General features: G+C 36.0%; 1 protein-coding gene and 1 non-coding gene across 5 annotated transcripts in view; one reads left to right on the top strand and one right to left on the bottom strand.

The window, feature by feature from the left end:
• LOC123539409 (uncharacterized) overlaps positions 1-16,198 on the top strand; it is a 102,423-nt gene extending 86,225 nt beyond the window's left edge. For 2 of the 4 annotated variants that reach the window (XM_053530171.1, XM_053530173.1), the window contains 8 exons: positions 33-197; positions 2,031-2,187; positions 2,641-2,758; positions 7,804-9,351; positions 10,548-10,739; positions 11,113-11,268; positions 12,094-12,717; positions 13,349-16,198. In XM_053530171.1, the coding sequence (XP_053386146.1) occupies positions 33-197; positions 2,031-2,187; positions 2,641-2,758; positions 7,804-9,351; positions 10,548-10,739; positions 11,113-11,268; positions 12,094-12,717; positions 13,349-13,597 (3,209 nt within the window). In that variant the 3' untranslated portion in view covers positions 13,598-16,198. The remainder of the gene's footprint in view (positions 1-32; positions 198-2,030; positions 2,188-2,640; positions 2,759-7,803; positions 9,352-10,547; positions 10,740-11,112; positions 11,269-12,093; positions 12,718-13,348) is intronic. The other 2 variants (XM_053530172.1, XM_053530174.1) reach the window with 2 other exon arrangements.
• On the bottom strand, positions 11,395-11,486 carry Trnam-cau (transfer RNA methionine (anticodon CAU)). The gene is given in 2 exon segments: positions 11,395-11,430; positions 11,450-11,486. It is a non-coding gene; the product is annotated as a tRNA-Met (tRNA).
• Positions 16,199-19,236: the final 3,038 nt, after the last annotated feature.

The raw sequence follows: 19,236 nt of genomic DNA, 5'->3' as shown, positions 1-19,236 counted from the left end.
AGTTTTAGACAAATCTGTCGGATATCTTGTAGGTGCCGGCGGTGGTGGCGGCGGTGGCGGAAGCTCAACTTATACGTCATATTTCCAGTCTACCTCAACCTCGGTAGGTGGTGCCGGCGGTGGTGCCGGCGGTGGTGGTTCCGCCGTTGCTGGAGGTCACGCCGACGCCATTGATTCCTCAACTCTCAGAGCAACAGGTATATTATCCAAACAACCGCATTTCTATTTCAGGGATAAACACGGTTTGTAAGGCTGCAAAGGGATACTTACATAATAACTTCGGATTTTCAGTTAATTCTCCTTTTTATCATACTGTAATATAAAAATCCAGAGATGAATTAACATTTTGAACGTTAAGCTCATGTTGACTGTGAATGTGAACTCCAGTTTTATAGAAGATACGTTTACTGAATGAAAGTAAGCCATGTATACCTGCTTTGTTAATGTAACACTTTCTTTGTAAGAGTCTTTAAAAGGAGGACCTGTTCAAGTTCTACCTGTTCAAGTTCAGTTGATATATAATTTCTATTTTTTGCTGACGTCATTTACACAACTCTCGATGTCATTTATGAAATCATTAAATTTTGTTTGCTGTTGGCTCTATTTGTACGGAGTGAACCGTTTGAAGTGTGCCCTCTCCTTTTTGACTACCTTTTCTTTTTTTTCACCATGGCATGGTTATCTAACATACGTTTTGCTGTTTATATTGTTTCTAATATTGCATTCATTCCAAGTTATGGAAGGGTTAAAGAACTCTGTTTATTATTTGTCTTTTTATTATATTTTCATTTGTCTCTTTATGTAAATCATGGATGAAGATTGAAATTGTTAGGAAAGTGTTTCTACGCATGTATATACAGAAACAATTGGCCGATGATTGAGAAATATTAGCAACATGTATAAATCGTTAATGGAAACAATCCTGAAAAAGCTATTGCTTTATTCCATTGCAATTGTATTACAGTCATTTATTGATAATTTCAGTCTTCATCAATGATCAAGTTTTAATTTTCACTCTGAAGTTTGACTTTTGCACTCTTGGGGGCTTGACAAATGCTTTAATTAAAGCGACTCGTTGACTGAATAAAAGACAGATTGTAATTATCCCAATATTCTTACAGAATTTTGATAATTGAGCCGTGCCATGAGAAAACCAACGTAGTGGCTTTGCGACAAGCATGGATCCAGACCAGCCTGCACATCCGCTCAGTCTGGTCAGGATCCATGCTGTTCACTAATGTCTTCTCTAATTACAGTAGTCTTTGAAAGCGAACCGAATGGATCCTGACCAGACTGCGCGGATGCGCAGGCTGGTCTGGATCCATGCTGGTCGCAAAGCCACTATGTTGATTTTCTCATGGCGCGGCTCAGTTGTTTTAAGTATTGTCAATGCTTTTGATGTTTTCAAACATGGACACAACAAAATCCATAACATTTTGATAAATATGTGGTAACAAATAAACAACTATCTGTTTATCTTAAAACAGTAACGAATAATATATGGAATCTTATTCCATGAGCCTTTTAACTATCTCCAACAAATGCTTGTTATAATTCACCAAAACGCTGTTCCGATAATACTCCGTAACGCCTCTGTTTAGATTTAGATGATATCCTAAGGCAAATGGGTGAGTGGAAAGTGTTCACCATACTTTACGTAGTTTGTCAATCACTGCATCATAGAATTCTTACGGGAATAGAATATTTGAAAAAATCAAATCGTTAACTCTGAATCGGACATCAAAGATCAATATGTATAAAGTGACAATTATGTTACTCTGATATCCTCTTGTAAATGGGCTAACAGGAAGTGTTAATCATACATGTATGTCAGTTCGAAAAATAAATCTCAGTGGCCGCTTGTAAGTTGAAACACAGTTTCTTTTAAACAGTTCTAGACTGCACAACAATTCAGTGATCGAGTCGCTTTAATAGTTTTGTAATGCATTTGGGATCATTCTGATGGCGCCTTTTGGTTTTCTTTTTCTCTTTCCCTCGCTTTTTCTTCTACTAACTGTTATGTGTTTTAGGCACATTCTCTAATAAAGGCACGGCTATTGGTTCCCCTACTGCGAAACGAGCTCACCTTGGTTCCTCTTCTACAGGCTATTCGGCAGGGTACCAGTCAAACACAATGCAGAGCTATGGTAGTTCAGCGGGCGGGACAATGGACAGGGCATATGACAGGTACGCAGCGTCTGGGGCTCTTCATTCACCCAGTTTGAATTATGTGATGTCTTCAGTGACTAAATGTTTGACTGTATACTAGGGTAACACGAAGCAGTTCCTGCATTAATTAAAAAAGTTATATTACAAGTATACAGTCCCAACTGTGTTGGGTCTCTTTCTAATAACTAGGCCTAACTGACATTTTCACACAAATGTTGTTTAAATAAATTCTTAAATACTCTGACACATTAACATGTGCATGGAATAACGCATTTTTTTTTTCAAAAAGTGGGTGGGAGGTTTTGGTAATCAGTTACATACACAACGAGACAAAGCTGTCTAGGAGAATTATGTTCTTATTCCAGTAGAGAAATTACACTGTTCAAAAATTGAACATCATAAAACCAGTCTTTACATTGACCCAGCTTTTTCCTTGCTGTAATAGCAAATATTCTGTTTTCTTTACTTCAGTCGGTTTATGTCTTCAACTTCCGGTGGTGACGCCATACCTGATTACGATCTTCCGGTTCCTGGTACTCTGCAATCCGGTTATTCCTCTTCTACTTTAAACACCCACTACAACTACCAGGTATGTGTATATTATACAATATTTACTCTGATAGCAGTGTGTTTTCTGTATGTGATACTTTTCCCAGGAAAACTAGGCTTAAAGATGTATATTGCCCATATTTCACAAACTATTTTATCTTTATATATCTACTCTAAATGTATAAAACCCTCATCAAATATATATGAATCAATTATTTATATAAAGCTGCACTCATAAGTAAATATCTCGCGGTTACAGTCTGATAAAACACCCCTTTAGTGGTAGTACACATTTATACTGTGTTAAGCTATGTATTTAGTGTGTACTGTTTACCTAATGCATAGTAAGGTTAATACACATAAACCTGATAATTTTAAGGTTACACAAACTTTATGTAATAATTGTTCATATTTTCAAATATGAAATTTGGGTCTGATATACCTTTAACCTTTACCCTGCTAAATTTCTACAATGAACTTGTCCATCTTTCAGTTTGGACAGTACCATTATCTGTTAAAAGGGGTACTTACCAAAAAGATACTGACTGAATGGCGAACAGTGCAGACCATGCTCAGACTGCACGGATGTGCAGGCTGGTCTTGGTCTGCATTGGTTGCAAAGGCAAGATCACTTGCCGATAGCAGGCTAAAGGTTAAAATAGATAACAAAAAACAGTACTCCTCACCCTCCTACATGTGTTGAGAGATAAAAAGCTTGTTTGCATGGAATTTAACATAGTTGTTTTATGTTCAGTTCATTCGGTCTTTACAACATTTTAATACGATGTGTAATTTAAGCAAATCGTTCTTGTAAGTTCTTTTCGTAATTAGTTTAGAGATGTACATGTTTTCTGACGAGTCTAAACGCATTAAAATGCACCGCCATTGTGTTCGACTAGTTTGATAAAATTGCTTTACGTCACCTAGAAAACTTGTATGAAGTGTTAAGGGTTATATACATGAACATTAACTCTTAGTTAAAGTTACTGTTAGTAAGGCTCTTTAGATAAAATGTCTGATTTTCAGTTACGGAACTATGATTTAACCATATTGCTGTCCCAGTAAACACAGGACTCAGTTTTTATGATATATAGTTATCTTTGATGACAGGAATATAAAATGTATCTGTATGTAGATCACCTTGTTTTGTGATGTCCAATTAATTTCAGAGTAGGTGGGGAAGTGAAAAATGATGTTTCAATAATATTGATAGTGAATGAGTACAGTTAACATGTCTTAAGTAATGTACTATAACTCTATAAATAGCAGAAGGATCAAATGGTAATATGCTTGAAGAAGGAAAAGGTGAATGAACCTTAGAAAATAGGAACCAGTCATTTGTTGTACCTTGTTTGCCTACTGAATTTCATTGTTTGCCTGCTGAAGTTCATTTTTAATCATTCTCTCTTACTAAAATTCAACATCAGATTTCAATTAAAATGGAATTTCTTACTGTGATCTGTTTATCAGGAAAACAGATTTGCAGATAGACAACAGATTTCTAATAGAAAGTTTAAATTCGTCGCCGAAAAAAGTTAAAGGTAATTTAGTTGTAAAAAGGTGCAGCAAATGCAAAGGATAATGGACAATGGAAACGGAAGTAGAATTTTAATTTACTCGACGTATTTTTCGACCGCACACAGGCCCGTAGCCAGAGCTAAAAAAATAGGGAGGCACTTCCTAGGGGGGTCCGGGGGCATGCTGCCCCGAAAATTTTTTTTTCGATGGTGCCATTTCGTGCGTTTTCCTGCATTTCAAACATGTTTTTGTTACTTCTAAGATACCAATTTTGGAAAAAATAAATGACGTAAAAAAGATTCCCGCACATTTAAGTTACATGCGCTACGGCAGAATATAAGAATTTCGAAATAGCCAGTGTATTTGTGATTACTGTCAACCTAAAACGCTGATTTAAATGCATGTGGTCATGCCTGCTTGGTTCTTATATCTTCTGTTGAATAAATGTATACACTCAGTTCCAAAAGAAAGTGTGCACTTAGTTTTCTTTAATAATGTTTGGTACCAAAATTTAAATCAGTTCGTAAACAAATTGGTGTGCAGTTTAGATTTTGAGTTATACCTGAAAACGTCGGGGAATTTTTTAAAAAGTGCACACTTTCGTTTGGAACTAAGTATATATGTTCATTTATAAACGTTTTAGCATGGCTGACGTGAAATAAAAATTTGAAAGAAGCAATATGGTTTAATCATATACAAATAAAATACAGATATGTACTACAAATATACTAAATACATATAATATTTTGTCAATCTTCTTAAAGTATGTTATATAAGATCTACATTATAAAGGTTAATACTTAGATAAATAGCGCGTGTGATAGGTATTATGCTGCGTTTACACTTAGCCACGATTTCCACGATTTAAAGAAAAGCTCGGACCTCCACGATTTATTTGCATGAATTTTGTATTACTACGCTTCCCCACGCGTTCTTACGTTGTCAGTACGTTTTGTTACTACCTGCAGCGTCTTATTACGAAATCAACACGATTCTGGTCGAGATCTGCCACGATTTTCATCACGTTCTCTTAAGTTCTCTTACGATTACCACGATATGTTATCACGTTTTGTCACGTTCTGTTTAGATCCCTCACGTTATCAAGTTTTGTTAAGCTCTCCTACGATATATGGCCACGATCGATTTGATAAAGATTGTCACGTTCTGAACACGATTAAAGTATAAATAGGAGACATTGGCCATTCTCTCCAGAGATTCCAAAGAGGAACGAGCTATAATGCATCAAAGAGCTGAACAAGATGCTGAATTTGCAACTTTCGTGTATGTCTATAATAGTTACTCGTCGGCAGCAGCAACAACGGACGTAACAGGGCAGGACAGAAGAGAGAGGAAGGAGAAGAAGAAATAGAAGGCCTAAGACCTGCTGGGTGAGACCATGGTCAAGTGGAAGCCGAAGGCACCAGCTGGGACAATTTCAACACAAAACTAAGGCGTGAAGACTCCAACGTCAACTATGTAGGGATGCCTCCAGATGTAGTACTTAGGATCGTGGTTCAAAGTTCACCAAGATCCCCATATGATCGTGCATCAAGGTCTGATGCGCTACATTAAGGTCTGTTAAGCTGCGTTACGCTCTGAAACGATTTCTACATTCTATCACGCTCTCTCAAGATTTAAGATAAATCGGGATAATCGTGGCAAAATTTTTGACTGTCAAAAATTTCGTCACGATCCTTACGATCAACACGATTCTATCTAGTTCTCTCACGATCACCACGATTCGATCCCACGAGCCCCGACGCTCACCACGCTTCTCTTAAATCGTGGATATCGCGGCTAAGTGTAAACGCAGCATAAAGGTTCAAATGTTGTCATAAAGTTATTATACTTATTAGGTAATCAAAATCTAAAAAGTAACAAATTTATATGAAAAGTAGATCTATACACAGTAAGATTGCATACTGGTACGTACGAACATTTGAAATAAGTGTGTCTGGTCTGATATAAGTTCTTAATTAACTATTGATTTAGTATTATACTAAGTTACCATGATATATTCTTGAGAGAAACTTTAAAATGAAGTTTTGAAATTCCGTACGTATAAGAAATGATATGTTCAAAGTCGTACGAAGAACAAAGCCGCATGATTCCAAGACTCCATTCTGCTGTAATGTCAAAATGAATCAATTTAGAAACAAGAGCTGTTCGTAAGACAGCCAATGCTTGACTATTCAAATTATTATCCGAGGAGCAGAAAAATATTACCCTAAATGTTAAAATATCTAAAGAGTTTCAATCCAGTATCTGAATTAGTTTTGGAAAAACCTTGCATGCAAAACTTTAACCAGAAGATTTAAGTTCCAAAGGGGGCATAATGAGAACAAAATCCATGTCAGAGTTATGGGACTTAATGCAGTCAACTATTTTTATAACCCTTAAGGCATATGTGAAGTTTCAGTTTAATTCTGCAAATTGTGACTTGCACGCAAATTTTCTAAGTTCAAAAGGAGACATACTTCGCCTAAAATACGTTAGTGTTATGGGAATTGACCCAGTGAGGTTGGGTATTGATCTAGAAAAATAAAAAAAAAGTAAGTTTCATATCTATATGCCTTAAGTCGAAAAGGGGACGTAATTTGGCTAAACTGCAGGTCAGAGTTATGGGACTTGATGCTATCAAGTAGTTTTATAACCCCTAAGACACAAGTGAAGTTTCAATTCAATATCTGCATTAGTTTTGGAGATAGTAACTTGCATGTCAAACTACATGTCAGAGTTATTGGACTTTTTATTAAAGAAAGACTTAATTAATCCAACGCTAATGAAACTATTCTATGCCCAGTTGAATTCCATAATTTTAGAAGTTCAAGACTGTCGACTTTAACATCTGAGCCGCCCAATGCCATTTAGATGGTCTTCTCCAATGGAAGTTCTGGACCAATGCGCTAAAACTTCTTTCACAAGAGCATGAACCGACTTGCAGTGAGAGAATGAGCTCGAATATAGTATTAATATTCGGTGGCAAGGTCAACCATTGTTGTTGTGATGTTAATCGTAACGCTTCGGGCCCCTCCGAGTTAAGTTAAACTAAGGGCGAATATCTTGTACGAAAACTATGCTATGTAGTGCAATTATTCGTGATATTAAAAACAAATGGAAGAAAATAGTTGAAACAAAATACATGTAAAATTAAATTAGATAATAGTGCCTCAGCTCGGATACGCTTTATAAGATGATGCCTCATTTTTTCTTCTCATTATCTTGCAGAAAAACAGGGAGGCACCGGCCTCCCTGTGCCTCAGTGTAGCTACGGGCCTGGCACAGATACGTTCTTACAAGAAATGTCTCTGTTTTTATTTATTACTGTGATAAATTAACGAGGGAATGTTAAGTTGACCATTTTGTAAAAGCTACATGAGAACTTTCTCTGTTGAAACTACTTAAGGTGAAGGTTCTTAGAACATAACACTTCGCTTTTATTTTCATGAACATACATTTTGTTAAAAACATACATTGAAAATGGAAATGCTATGTTTCTTGTTCAGCATGCAGCGTTTATTTAGGAAGAAATTGAACAGCTAACTTTTAGAGTTTATTACTAACCAGGTGAAGGGAAGTGCTAATAGCAGATCAGGGTTTGTGGCATCTAACCAAGTACAGCCTTCAACGCATACAAGTGTTCTTTCAATTATTATTTCCGGAGGTAAAGGTTCCTCCACACCGCCTCGTTCTGATATTTACTCAGCAGCTCTTGCGCCTGCGCGAGATCAAGGTTTTGTTGACAGGTCGGAAGATATGATTATCGAACAAGCGCCACCTGTGATGTTTGTCCGACCAATGATCGTTGTTGGAGATATGTCACGTGGTGATGTTAATCACCAATCAAACTTGACAGTTCATACCAGTTCTTTATCACGTGATAATGTAAACCAACAGTCAAATTTGATAGTTGTCCCTGGAAATATTCCTACAGTTCGCTATACCGCAGACGTTGAATCTATTTCATTCAGTAGTGCGAACAGCAATAAAAGACATTCAGAAGGTAAAGTCAAAGATGGAGTTTTTAGTTCACTTCGTAAATCATCATTACAAACAACATCGAACTCAGGAAAGAACGATTTTGGATACAACAGACTTGAAAGTTATTCATCCGAAACAAACATTGATGGTACTTTGACTCGTAATTTAGGTGGTAGGAAAACAGGTAAAAATGGCTCAAAGTCTGCTCATTCGCGTGACGATCTCTACGAATCAACCATAACTGTAACGTCAACACTTGATTCTGTAGACAATAGCCTTTTTAGTCTGACAGAAGAAAGTACTCAAGGCGCATGCGCACAGGAAGCACTTTCCGCAAGCAATGATAGCCTAGGTTTGTTTAATGTTTCAAGTGGTACACCGGAGGGACATATTTATCTAGAGTTCCAGAATGAACAACCCGCGCCATCTTCAGATGTTGTATATGCAAAAGTCAACAAAACTCAGAAGCAAAAGCAGAAGAAAATTACAAGCAAGTCTGTAGATATAAACGTTAGGGAATCTGAAGATGGATTTGAAATGGTTGACGCAAAATACACCGTGACATGCACAGCAGAGCTGAAGGATGGTAATCATTCCGATGACACGATGAAAGAAACCATTCTTGATATGAGCGAGTCGGCAATGTCGTTCGATGATACAATTAAAGCTTTTGAAAACTTGGCAGATGTTGATATTGAACCAGAACCGAAGTCTGCAGAATTTACAGAATCGCAAACAGAGCGCGCAGAAAACGTGATTGAATACCAACCAGCGCAGCTAACCAGAAAGAAGAAAGACTCGAAGACTGACAGAAGTGAGACAAGTGTTGACATCTCTAATAATCTGTTTACCGGAACCGGAAGCAGTGGACAGAAAGTGAACACGTGGACATCTTCAGTGACGAATACACAGGTGACCCAGAGTACAAGCGTCACAAACATGACGTTTACAACATCATCAAGCGTTTCTAATGACAGCACTACGGTGGGAACCATGTTGAATAAAGGACTACTGGAAGATGAGCTAGATCGGAGTGTAAATGCTCTCCTAGTTGGTATTGATGTTGATACTGCGGAATGGACTGCCATCAAAGACAAAACTGTTTCATCAGATTCCGATAACGACACTTATGAGGTATACAAACAGTACTTAAATGCATGATAGTGACAGTCACCTCTTGCTGACAACTCTTTTAATACTGCAGTATTGTCATGCGCTGAATGTCATCAACATTCTCTCCGATGATATCGCCTCTAGCAGACGTCTTTCTTACTGCAAATTGCCATGTACTGAACAGCTGAATTGTGATGACTTCTGAAGCATAACCAACAAACTCTGTAGACCAAGGCACGGTCTGATCTTATATATATAAAGGAAAGTCAGGAATGTCTACTTCAGCCTACGGACTTTTTTCAAAACCATCTTCTTCATATTCATACGCATGTTTATTTCCTGCCAAACCACCTGTTTTCTTCAGTATCTGAAGCAACATAAGAAATAAACCATTATACAAACTTTGTATGTGCATCTTGTATGAAACTATTTAACTGGAGGTGCCTTGCCTTGTATTTCTACAAATGTGGTCAGTGGAATGATGTCACTGTATTATAAAGACAAAACATTTTGCACCTACAAACGGTTTTATTTGCATGAAATCGAAGTTTTCACCACATTCGAAATTTATTCTATTACAAGTTCTTGGTCGGTTATAAGCTTGATTAATGTTTGAACAAAAGGCGGAATAGTGAGAACAGACTATATATGTCAACACATTTTCTTCTTGCATGATGAAATACTTAAGACTGAAAAATTTCCTTCCGCGAATGAAATTCTGTTCTTCATAAACATACAACAATTACAGAACCAAAAATTTTGCTTAATTTAGTGGTTTGCATGCATACTTGGTTGAAATAGCTATGATTCTTTGTTCAAGATGAGAATTATTGTTGATATAAATGATATTTTTGATTCGGACAGATTTGTTTAATACTGCTTATTGTTTATTTAAATTCTACAGTCAAAGAATGTTTTACTCACAATACTGTAAACTACAGTTTCAGAGGAATTAAGGAGTACTTAAGAAGTTTAAAAGTGTACAATCAGAGACTGTTTAAATAAACATACCCTGAACTACAGTTTCAATGAAATTTAGACGTTATTGAGATTCATGTGTATAAAACAAACGTTATTGAGGCAGTTTTAGATGATGTTTGATTGAAAACCTTTGTGTCACTTTAAAAACACTTAATTTCAGCCATTACTTGTGTAAAGATAACCATACAGTATAGAAAACGCTTTCTTTAAACGACGTTGTATTTGATATATTTAAGGTACAAAATTTGAAGACAGTTACTGTGAACAAACAAGGACAGTATGTGATGTCGAGTGCAATGGGGGCTGGGGCTGTCACACCCGGGGCAGCCGCCGACGAGGTTAGAGTTGACTGCTGCCTAATGACCGGCAATGGAGCCAGTGTTGTCACAGGTTCGAGCCTTGGACCACCACAAGTTTGGGATATGCAGGTATAATTTAGAAACGGAAAAGCCTAGACTTATGTGAAACTATAAATAACAAGCTTGCACATTTAAAAGAAAATGTTCAGAAAAGCAAAAATAAAAGATATGGAACAAGAGAGTACTTCAGGAACAAGAAAACCACCTGGAATTTAAACAGAAAGAAATGGCAGAACACAGAATTCTGCAAATAAAGAATAGAAATAATAAAGATCCAAACAACTAAATAGGCTATTGCTACAAAATTATGTAAAGGTGGATTTCAGAATTCTGTAGAATTCGTTCCACTTTGCTTGAAAAGAAAAGTAAGCCAGTGACTATACCGGTATCTGTTCAGGAACGATTAGCTGAACTGTTTAATGACAATGTCAATCTTTTTCAGACTGGAGAATTACAAAACATCATGAAAGGAGATACTGTGGGATCAACTAACCTTCACCTTGTGTGCGGGGACCGGCTGCTGGTGGGTGCTGTACATGCAGACATGGAGATCAACGAATACTCGAGCAGAAAAGGCGTCTTTAATCACACATTACAGGTAAAAAGCTGTAGTTCATTTCATGCCAAACTTTAAGGAGTTTACCATAATCAGTTGTCATGCCAATAAAAGTACACATCTTCAACATGAGTTACAGCAGAGAAAACTTATTTGGTAAAATGTATGTGCCCCGGGTGAGGATCGAACTCACGACCTTCAGATCGCTCTGTTTGCTTATGATTATGAGACTGACGCGCTGCCTACTGCGCTACCGAGGCACTTGCATTCTAATGTTCTGTTTTGTCTATTCAAAACATATCTTAAACCGCAACGTATTTCCCCGAGGGCATTTAAAGATGATGTTATTATTTGGTTTTAATTTGCATTTTGTCTTATGTATAGGTGACAGGTAAAATGTAAAATTTGGTGTAAAATATAAAATATACAGAAGTTGTAGAAAGAGTGTCCTTAAATTGATAACAGTATTCGCTTAGTAACGTCAACAAACATCGGATAGACAAACCACATATCTTCCTTACCGAACTATGTGTTATACAGTTCGTTTTTTTTAATATATTGCTTTTTGCAAAAAGATACAGATTTAGAAATTCTGTAGGAATTCATTCTATTACAAGCTGAGTTAAAATATTGATGTCCCTTCCCGTTATTATGACTACAATTCCCATTGGAAAATACCTCATCAAATTGGACTTTTAAGGATATATCTAGTATTAAAGAGATTTTTTTTTCAAAAGTTGTGAACAGCCCTTTATAAAATATGCCATTAAGACATTCAAAAGAAAACTATATCTGTTACGACATAAGTGGATAAATCATTACATTGTTAACTTTGTTGTACACTTCGTGTGTTTCGTTGCTTTGCAGATTTGGGATTTCCAAACAGGGCGACCATTGTCAATGGCGGAGGGAGAATATTGCTCCACTTTGTGTCCAATGAGCGATAGTGACAAAGTCTTATTTGGTAGAACAGACAAATTTGGGGACGCCACGTCCATCATAGCCTGGGATCTGATGGGTAACCAGATGATCAAGGAGATGCGATATGACGCACCGGTTGGAAACAATGATTACATCTCATATCTGAATAAATCAAAGAACGACCGCTACATAGTAGCTGGTTTCACCAACTCATTTGACAATAACGCTGAATTCATGACATTTGATATGACGCTAACTAGTTACAATATTAGCGAGCCCGCCATGTTGAAATTAGACGCAAATCCTGACTGTACTGCCATATTACCAAAAGACGAAGCCGTGACTGGTTTGCGAAACGGTGACCTAGTTATTTGGAATATACGCACTGCGCAACCAAGCAGACAGCTTCTTGGAAGTGGTGGTGCGCATGCGCACAGTAGAGAAGTGAAATCTGTTACGCTTTCCGAGGACAGTCGCTACTTGGTGTCCTCATCCGCAGACGGAACGCTGAAAGTTTGGGATATGCACACTGAACGACCTATCCACACTCTTCAAGGTCATACTGACGAGGTCTGTATCTATTTGCAGTATATTTACACTATTTCCTTTGTGCTGGCTTGTGTTATTCATCTTTTTAGAAGTTTTTTCTTCGACAGTGTAATTTTCGTCAGTCATATTATCGTAGGAGATAAGATCATTGTTTATCAAATGCAATTGTCAGTAATAAAATTGTCAGTAGTTAACACTAGAAGATAAGATTCTAGTTAAATCATTACAAAGTTCATTGCCAACTTCTCCGGAAGCAGTATGTTTTGCTCAATGTGTTAACTTTATATCTAATACTGATGTTGGGCATTCTTAATCATTTAAGTTCCTTTTCCTGTCGGCCATTACATTACAACAAGCACTTTTCCAAAAGAAATGCTCTCATGGGATCGTTTATAAATAGTTTGACATAAGTGTTAGTTATGCTCATGTAAATTACATTTGTTCTCGTTTAATTGTAGTTACTTTATCTTCGTATAAATTACATTTGCTCTCGTTTATTTCTAGGTACTTTTATGCTCATATAAATTACATTTACTCTCGATGAATTCCAGGTACCTTTATTAGCATGTCAATATATTACATTTGCTCTCGTTTAATTCTAGGTAATTTTATCTCCATGTAAATTACATTTGTTCTCGTTTCCCCTTTGCAGGTTTGGTGCTCTGCAATATCGAACGATAACGAGATTGTGGTTTCCGGTTCTGCAGACGGCACTATTCGACTTTGGAGAATGAAGAATGGAACCGAAATGTGTACATTCAACTGCGGAGTAGATATTTTCTACGTCACCATGTCACGTGACAAAGGAACCATTGTTGCCCTTGGCGACAAATATGGTGCCCGGAAGCTAATTATGTTGCAAGTTGTTAGAACGAAAATAAAGAAAATAGTTAGCTCTTAGGGACTCATTCATTAGTGTGACAGATCAAGAACATCGATTAAATAATTTTTGTGAAAAATAAATCAGAAAAATAGCCTTTGTATGGGTGACATTGTGATATTGACAGAAAAAAACAACAACAACAAAGTAAGATTTCTCGTTAAAACAATCACTAACTTCGTCTATAAATGACAACTCGAGTAGCTTTTGACATATTTCAAGTATTCTGCAGCTTGTATAAACAACTTAATATTTACGGCTTTTACTTTCTAAATCATTTCATATTTTTATTAGACATTTCTAACGTAAACGTAAATCGGAAACGTATTACTGAAACCGTAAATGTTATTTGCAAATAACGGTCTAAGGGAGATACTATAGCATTACTATTGGATGAAATTGTCTCCCATAGACCACAAATTAGCCTAAAATTTTACGGATTCAGTATTCCATTTCGTAATTACGTTTACGTTAGAAAGGTCTATTAGCAACAAAGGCTATTTATGTCTTACGTCTTACTAGGTGTCAAAATTTTGAACAATTCTCGTCACTAAAATATCTTGTTTCAACGAAGGAACGAATGTTCTGAAGGGTAAAAAGGTCTTAAATTGAATTTGTTTTGTATTAAAGGGACATGACTCCAGATTTAAGTCATTTTTTAATGGAAAGGATAATGCACTTTTTGTATTTTTCACTTTTTAATGATAAGTAAAACATGGTGATTCTATTAGATTTTTTCAGTATTTATAAACACAATATGAAAGTATTAAATAATAAAAAGTTTATTGAAAATTTCTATGCAGTGAAAGGTTGATGTACAGTTTTATGTTTTATTAAGGTTATTAAATATCAGCTAATTTTTGATGGTATATAGTACGTTTCTCTCTGTTTAAAAAAATAGATTTAATTAATGTAGACAAAAATAATGAACAGTAACGTGAATCTGGAAGCATGTTCCTTTAAAAGTACTTTAAAAACCTTCTATGTTTCAGAAAATTTAATTGAAAAAAAAAAAAATAACTGATCAATTTCATCAGAGTTTTCCTACCTATGTCATGAATTATTTTTGTAACGTTGTTAAATGGTGCTAAGATTTCCACAGTCCATGAATTATTTATTATATAGCCACGGAAGTGTAACGAAATATGATATTGTATTAGTTTTTGATTTCGACGTTGTTTTTTTTTATTTTTGTATTGTAGTTTGCCTTTGTCGTATTTATTTTATTAAGGATTGAAGTATTTGAAAGTCATCCGATTTCTTACGTTTTGTTAACCAAAATATAGCTATAGTATATGTAAATAAAAGGTATTAAAACAATGAATTCTGAATATGCAAGGCTATTTAAAACATAAAGGGAAAATATCTGTACTCAATGTATTTTTAAACTCCGTCAAAAACCTCGGCGTTCTGGAATTATGCATGCAAACGCTAAACTAGGAGCCAAACATGTTCGATTTTTTTTTTATTTTAGTAGAATAAATACGGTAAATTTTTATTTTTGTATTTTAATACTTTTAGTTTGAATGTAGATGGTTTTGTTACATGTTGTCTTTGATAAGAATTCTCACCTATCAAGTGCAATGTATTATAATTTTAATATGCTTTAATATTGTATATGTATGTCGGTAATAGAATGTTAGAATACTTGTTGATTGTTAGTCGATTTGTTTTATTTATCAAAATTTAATTTTATTAAATTAAATAAGGAATAAAAATTACCATACAGTTTCAAAATAAAGTGCTACATGTAATCTAATTTGTTTTCAGTAAGGACTCACGATCTACCAAGTTTTCTGTTTCATAAGATGTTTAGTTTAGTCATACACTATGTTAATTTATAACATTTAAGGAGAAGTTAGCTAATATTCATTTTAAGAATTTAATGCCGCTAGAATCCTTCAATAAAGTAGAATTCGCCTTCGATAAAGTAGAGGTCTCCTTTGATAAAACAGACGTCCTCTTCGATAAAGTAGACGTGTTTGATAAAGTAAACGTCTGCTTCTAGAAAGTAGATATCTCCTTCAATAAAATAGAAGTAGATCTATCATTAATTAAAATAGACATATTCGGTAAAATTAAACTCACGTTCTAGAAAATGAAGTCTCTTTCGATAAAATAGAAGTCTTCTTCCAGAAAATAGAAGCCTCCTTCTATACAAGTGAAGTCTCCTTGAATAAAAGAGAAGCCTGCAACGATAACTGATAAGCCTTTAAGCGTATTTTTTTCTGATACTGTCTTCAGGTTAGAACACATAGTCACTGTGATTGCTACTATATACCCAACATGCACAAGTGGCAGTTGAACTAATTAATGGCTACCCGTTTGTCAATACGATTTGGATCTGAAATACGAGAATAAACACTTCAACAATAAACGCTCACAACTACATTCAAATGAGGATTTAACGATTTAACGTTACATTAAAATACAACGGATCTTCAACTATAATAATTTTCTCTGAATTAAATGATATAATTTTATACAGGTTTGTTTTTTATTTGTAATAAATTCATTTTACATTAATGTATTACACTAATATGATTTTAAAAGCTTTTTATACTACCGCTCATATTGCTAAAGTCTTACTTGATATTTACTGTAATAAATCGCCACATTGTTCATCTTGTGTTGTTGTTTTCTTATTCATAGAGTCCCGTCCCTTTCAAAGTTGTTCGAACTTTACATATGGCAGAGCTTTTGTTGTCACCCTGTCGTCGGCGTCGGCGGCGTCTGTGTCACTATAATTTTGCAAGTATGCAGGTTTCAGAAAAAAAACTACTGGGTCAAATTTTTTCGAACTTCGTGTACGTTCTTAGCATCGTGAGATGACCCCACAGGACAAGTTACGTAACTCTAGCTTTTATTTCGTCAAAACTAGACCCTTTTAACTGTGAAATTTGGTTGAAGTTTTGCATGTGAGCAAGTTTCTAAATAAAACCCTACTTTAAACCTCATACAGGTTTTTGCCATCATGAGATAACCTAACAGAGCAAGTTACATAACTCTTGCGCTATTTTGTTAAATTTATGCCCCTTTTTAACGTAGACATTTTGTGAAATGTTTGCTTGTAAGCAAGTTTGTCAGAACCTACTTGACCAAGTGGTTTTAGATTCCCAACTCATCTTTGGGATCATGAAATAACTTCACATGGCGACTTTATAACTGACTTACATTCTGGCCAAATCATGCCCCTTTTCAACTTCGAAATTGTGTTAAATCTTTTGTAGATAAGCTAGTATTAGATGGAAGGGTTCCAAGTCGTGTGCGCTATCACCAGGAAGCTCTTGTTTGTCCAACACAGATTAACAAAGTATCATTATCCTTCAATGCACTTTTTCCAGTTTTGCACACGGGGCATAAGTACTGATAAGAGTACAAGTCGAGAAAATACTAAGAAAATATCAAACTGAATGATAAACAAATATCTTTATAATGATAAAAACACGCATAAACTTGTCAGTGATTTATTAAAGAAGCAACACAAAATTTTCAACAATAAATATCATCAGTAATTGTCGTCGTGTAGCCTTCTTCCGTCTTCTTTTGTCTTCTGAATATACATGCTTTCTCAACTAATTCCGTCCCCGAATGTCGGAAAATCCCAAAACTATCAACGTAAGACTCCTAACAGTACTTTCTCGAAATTCATCTAAATGTTTTAAAGACACATAATAAGACAGAAAATTCTTGCCAATCTCTTCAGAACTATCGCGTAAAGTAGCAGCAGCAGCCATTATTGATCTAAATGTCGGAGGTTTAGTATTTTGTGATACCACGTGACCTGTAGGCGGAGCCTGGCGTCTGGTCAATTACTGCAGCATTCTGATACAGTGCTGCTGAGTGCATCATTTCAGGAAGAAACATACTCGCAATTAACCCTGCACAAAACTTGATTGATCTGGAGCATGTCTATTTATACGTCTGTACCTACTCGGTTGTCCCTGGACCACACCTTCATCAAGTTCTCGGTAAAACATAGAGAATGATCCGAAGCTTGATGAAGAAGATTACGATGGTGATGATTTCCTCCTTGAAGGTGACGTCACTACAACCTCCTTTCCTCCTTGAAGGTGGTGACGTCACTACAACCTCCTTTCCTCCTTGAAGGTGACGTCACTACAACCTCCTTTCCTAATTCAGTTGCGTCGCCGTAGTTCTTAAAACCATCATCCGGCTTATCCTCGATGCCTCTCTGCTTGGTTTCTCTTCGATCATCTGCACTACCCCTATATCTATTTCTACAAATCTCCCCCTCCTTTCCCTCCACGACCTCCCTTTGTTATTAAATTTTGTCTGCACCAGTCTTCCCTATCCTTCAGTTTTCTTCATATGCATTTTCTCAATTCCTAGTCCTTTGCCTATAACAATCACCATCGGCAACCCCTTCTGTCATACCATACTCCGCTATATGATCCAGTGTTGAATTTACACATTTATACATTGGCTTTATCAATTTTGAATGTTGAAACGTGAAGAATAATAGAAATCAGGGCCTACATTAAAGCCAATGTTCTTTGCAGGTGTCTTAAAAAGAGATGTTTTCTGAATTGTGTCATATTCGTGCTAGTTCTTCGTTGGGTTAAAAGTTTCAAGAGGGTCAAAATAGTCTTGAAGGCTGTAACCGTCCAGTCAGGCCTGTTGTTGCATAAACATAGAAAACATTGCTGCGGTTAGAGGTATGGGTATAGAAGAAGATGGTCGATAAACTAGTTCCCAAATAGGTCACACTGTAGACATTTCAGAAGGGACTTGCCGTTTGAAATTAAAAAAAAAAAAAATTTGTACAGACACCGGACAAGAAGTTGAAACGTTTAGACTGCGCCCAAAAAGTGCTGAAAATTATAAAAATAGTAATCCACAGAAGAGAAGTTGCTCATTGGCGATGAAATATTTGAGATTTTTTTTTAGATTTTTGAGCCACAGCGACGCATAAATAATAAACAATGGTTGGGAGTCAAGAAAAGCCGGTCATTGCAAAAGGACAACGAGTGCTCAAGAGGATTTATATTCCGTTTTCTTCAGTGCAAGTGATCCCGTTGTACAAATTCCTCGCAGCTTGGTAAAACCATCACAGATAAGTTCTACAAAAAAGTAAGTCCTTATGGCTGTCAAAAAATATCTTACAAAATAAACGCCAAAGTAAAAAAAATTAAGGCATACATCTTATTGATGACAATGCGTCCGGCCCACAAAAGTCTGTGCAGTTTTTCTAAAACAAGAAAAGGCTATTCAGGTTGAGCACCCACTTTATTCTCCTGACTTAAGTCCCTGTGACTTTCTCCTATTTCCCTTACTAAGTAAAATATCGCAAGTAAACGCCTTGCCACTACATAAGCTAGTGGTTCTGCAATTTTTTAATGTCTCAAGACCGTACTTTGCAGAATTTAAGTGACGGCTAGCAAGACTCCAAAAGTGTGCTTCTGTGCGGAGAGAATAGTATGAAGGGGTGACGTGAAATTTGTCTCTCACAATTCAGGCATCAGAAGACCAATGACGCAATTAGCTGAATCACCCTCGTGCCATATGATATAGGAACCGTTTCACGGCGACGTATATAGAGGATATTACATGAGTGCCTTTTCATATTGAATTTATTAAACGAGTTGAATAAAATCATAAAATGCGAGGCTCTTCAACGAGTTTAATAAATTCAATCT

This window comes from Mercenaria mercenaria, chromosome 18 (assembly GCF_021730395.1).
Source record: "Mercenaria mercenaria strain notata chromosome 18, MADL_Memer_1, whole genome shotgun sequence".
Classification (NCBI taxonomy): domain Eukaryota; kingdom Metazoa; phylum Mollusca; class Bivalvia; order Venerida; family Veneridae; genus Mercenaria; species Mercenaria mercenaria.
The sequence above is the reverse complement of the archived record's forward strand: the minus strand, read 5'-3'. Positions and strand labels throughout refer to the sequence as shown.